The following is a 4,256-nucleotide window of genomic DNA, read 5'->3' on the forward strand; positions in this document are numbered from 1 at the left end:
TATTTCAAATATTAAATAAATACATATATAAAACGCAAGCATATGCATATATATATATATATATAGCAGTATATACATATATATAGTAGTAATAAAATAATGTCTCAAATCAAGTATTACATATGCTTATTTATGAGTTATTTCTGAAATTATCACTAAATCATAAGTATTCAATATGCCATTTATGTAGAAATTGCTTAATATCACATAAATAATATTCATAAAAAAACGACAAAATATAATAAAATTAATGTTTACAAATCTCGGGACATCACGTTAAACATCTTTGCATTTAAACATTAAATATTGCTATCGCTACTAAGTATATATTCTCATATAATAATTAATAATGCATTATATTGTTAATGCTTTCGGAATTATTACGAGAGCTATATATTTAAATTATAACTCGACTTCATATAACTTCGAATAGTTACGTACGGTATGCCAAGTTCAAAGGTGTCCCTGGGCCAATACTTGAGCACCGGAGATTGCTGCGGCTTCTCGTCTTGTACAGCGAAGTACGCAAAGAGCACCGCCGCAGTGTAACTCGCAATGAAGATGAACAAATGCCACAATGCATGGAGATACGGGAAGTTTAGATTCAGCCAGGTATCGCAGAACAGACGATCATTTAGCCAACAGATTACTGCTAGTACCCACATGGCGCCGCATCGCAATCCTAATCTGTACACCCTTATCGAGGTAGTCCTTCAAATTTTTTAAGACCTCGTTACAAATGTTATTGTATTATTCTATGCGGCTTTTATGCATCAAAATTCTTACGTTTTCGTTACATCATTATTGGTGTTTTTCTTTCTAAATCCGTGTAATTTTTATATTGGACGTATGTATGAAAAGAAATTACCTCTTTAGTTCCATGATCAAGAATCCAATCGCCGGTACACCTAAGCTCATCAATGCAAATGCATTTACAGCCGGATGTATCAAGGCCAAGCCGGTGGCGATTAGAGTGGGTAACGTTGCGCATATAGAGAAGAGCTTTCTGTCATTATGTACGGCATTGGGGAAATATCTTCTGGGAAAGAACATACAGAATCCTGCCATATACACCCACAAAATAGACAATTCATCTAATAGTTGACCTATCGCATATATGCACAAGATTAGCTATAACGCAACATAAATAAATTTCACCAATTAAGCAAATACATCTCGACTTTAACATATAGCATTTCTTTCATTGTGAGAAACACTAAATTTCTTAAATTATTATATTAAAGTAAACATCGATACTTGAAACTCTCACCTATCAAGGATAAAGTGGCATGAAAATATGCACTAGTAAGTCCGACTACCATCAGTAAAAACCAGAACACATGAATTCCTGGATTCACAAAGCGTGCATAGTCTCTAAATAGGTGCATGAGCACGGGTGGAAGCAACACAAAGACCACATTACTCAACTAGAAAATAAAAACAATACAGTTAAACAATGAAAAATATATTACTCTCTTTCTATATTTGTATTATATTTATCTGTCCAATGCAATTAATCATGATTTAACGGTTTGGTGCAAAAAATGATCTTGTATATTTGCATAAACTATATCTAGCAGAAATATAATAAGTATCATATTCTAACTAAAACATTAAATTTTTAGTTTTAGATAAAACTGGTTTCGACAAACAACTTCCGTTTATACTAATGTGTTAAAATTTCTGGATGAAGGTATTGAACTTATATATATAAGATAAGATAAAGAGTCGTTATATATCAAGAGACTTATTGGAGATAAGAAATAATGAATCAAGATATACGAGTTAATTATATTCTTCCTGGTTTTTGTGTAGATATAAATGTATTGTTTTCTTGTTATCTTTTTAACACATATCCTTTGTTCTGTTTAATAATATAATTTCATTATTTGCAATGACAAACTTATCTCAGATCTATACACCTTTGACCTATGAAATTGTTGACATATTTAGAACATACTTTGAGCAAAAAATTACCTATCTTGACAAAAAACTGGATGTCATTTATATACTTGTATTGATGTAACTGATGAATATTATTTATCTTTGTGACTAATTTAGAAATACTGGACATAAAAGTTTTATTGTCCACTTGCACCTCTTCTTAAGGAAAAACGTTTCATTTTATAATTCTTAATTATAATTCAATCGGATCTCAATTCTCATGGTTCAATAATAATTGATATTAAGACACTTTTGTTTAGAAAAAATAAATTTTTATTTGAGAAATAAACATAAAAGTTGTACTTTTAACTTGCTTATAAAGTAATATATATGGACTTCCTTATCGTGTTATGTCCATTTTATGGCACTTTTACTTGTATGAATTATTTGACGTTTTACAAACAAATGTAGAATTTGCTTTGTATACAAAACAATTATCTAACAAACTGTTTCCCTCATATGAAACACTTGGAAATCTATAAAAGTTACTCTATAACTTTTAACAATTCGACATTGTTATATTGTCGTTGCATAACTTTTTCACCCATGTAAAATACCTGCGCAATGACATCCTTAGCATAAAATTGTGTTTAAAAGAATACAAAATAAGCCTACAGTTATCAGTTATCACTAACATATTCTTCATTTTAAGAATACTTTAAGCTTTAAATTTTTCAATATATGGAAAATGTTTGCTCCATACAAAAAAAGTGAAAATCAGTTATCATAAATTTATTGTTCATTTTTATGCAACTTTTATCTACGAATTTTGTGACAAATATGAAATTTGGTCTCATGTGCAAAAAATTCTATATAAATATTTGTCTCGACAGAAAGAAACAGGAAACTATCATTATCGTTTAAATTTATATATATATAATCTTCAACATTAAAATACCTTCGAGAATTTGAAAAGTATCAAAGGATAAAAGATTTTACTGTGTGCTCTCAGTCCTTAGGAAAGCTCCTCGCACTTTCAGGTCAATCGCATAATTAAAATTCCATTGAAGTGCGATTCTCGTGAATCATCGATACACTTTGGACTTTCTCGTCCAGGTAGAAGCCATTTCCAAATTGATCGAAGAAAGGAAAGACCGTACGCGTGCAAAAATGTGCAAACAAAAGCGAATACCAACCGTGTTCATGAACTCGGCGATGCTAGGAGAGATGTTGTAGTTGCGCTCACACCAATCTACGGGCGAACTGCCAGGTTCGAAGGGTTTCCACATGATTGTTGTTCAGCGAATCTCTTTTTAAACTGAATCGGTAAGAGATCGAGAGGGATATTTATAGAGACTTGATCTGAATTGATCCCTTATAGAATCATCGTCTCGCGCTCAAACACAACTAGACACTTCTATACAATTCACTCGCGCAACACCTAAATGCCGCGCGATCTCGCCTGTGTGAAAGGAATAGGGATGCGCGTTTCGTTCTTGGTTTAACGGTGCATACCTCGATCACTCACGAATGACTAACAATGCGCGCCAACGACCAACGTACGTACAACGTGACGACCGACCGTGACTCACTGCAACTATAAACTGCGAAGTGCGACTCACAGTGCGACTGATTCTGCCGAGACTCGCTCGTCAGCTAAATACCCGCGCCGTTTCCGCAACTGGAGAGATGGAGAAGGATAGATAAATGTGCGCTCGCGCACAGCACACCACTACGATGAATCTGAACTCCGCGCACTGTGGAGAGATGGAGAAGGATAGATAAATGTGCGCTCGCGCACAGCACACCACTACGATGAATCTGCAGGACGAACGACAATGAACCACAATGAACTGCGATGTCAACGGCCAGGAATGTATTCTGCAGCTAGTATTTCGCCGAATCGCGATATTCGCGATGGCATGTATTTCTTTTTTTGCTTCCATCTAGGAGCTACGTTTTATATTAATGTAGCTTAGAGGGCAGGAACTTCCACGGATCAGCTGAAAAAGGAATCCTTGAATGCTTATGGAGCAAATCAAAACAAAAGATTACATTTTGTAATTGTAAGTTGCAATTTGTATGCGCAGTGAGCAGCAGTTAGCTGTACGCGCAAACACCATCGGAGGCGTGTGTTCAGAAATTACGTGTCTAGATAATTCTAGAGGCTACAGTTTGTGTTACGTATACTATAGTAAAGTGCATAGAGTTATCTAAAGACGTGTAATTCTTCAACGCATTCAAGCACACTCAAGGATCATTGTTGACACAGCTAGATACTGATACACTTTTTCCTCACAAATTCGCAGGGATGATTGCAATCACTAACTGGATATTAAATATCATAAAAATGATGTCGCCACGTCAAGAGG

At 34.3% G+C, this 4,256-nt stretch overlaps 1 protein-coding gene across 1 annotated transcript; it reads right to left on the reverse strand.

Annotated features, from left to right (window-relative positions):
- Nucleotides 1-268: 268 nt before the first annotated feature.
- bwa (alkaline ceramidase) lies at nt 269-3,528 on the reverse strand. The gene is made up of 4 exons (XM_018545720.1): nt 3,081-3,528; nt 1,271-1,427; nt 869-1,106; nt 269-711 (listed from the first exon to the last, which is right to left on the reverse strand). The coding sequence occupies exons 1-4, from the start codon at nt 3,171-3,173 to the stop codon at nt 390-392; spliced, it is 810 nt and encodes a 269-aa protein (XP_018401222.1). The 5' UTR covers nt 3,174-3,528; the 3' UTR covers nt 269-389.
- Between the last annotated feature and the right edge of the window lie 728 nt (nt 3,529-4,256).

This window comes from Cyphomyrmex costatus, unplaced genomic scaffold (assembly GCF_001594065.2).
Source record: "Cyphomyrmex costatus isolate MS0001 unplaced genomic scaffold, Ccosl1.0 scaffold50, whole genome shotgun sequence".
NCBI classification, from domain to species: Eukaryota; Metazoa; Arthropoda; class Insecta; order Hymenoptera; family Formicidae; genus Cyphomyrmex; species Cyphomyrmex costatus.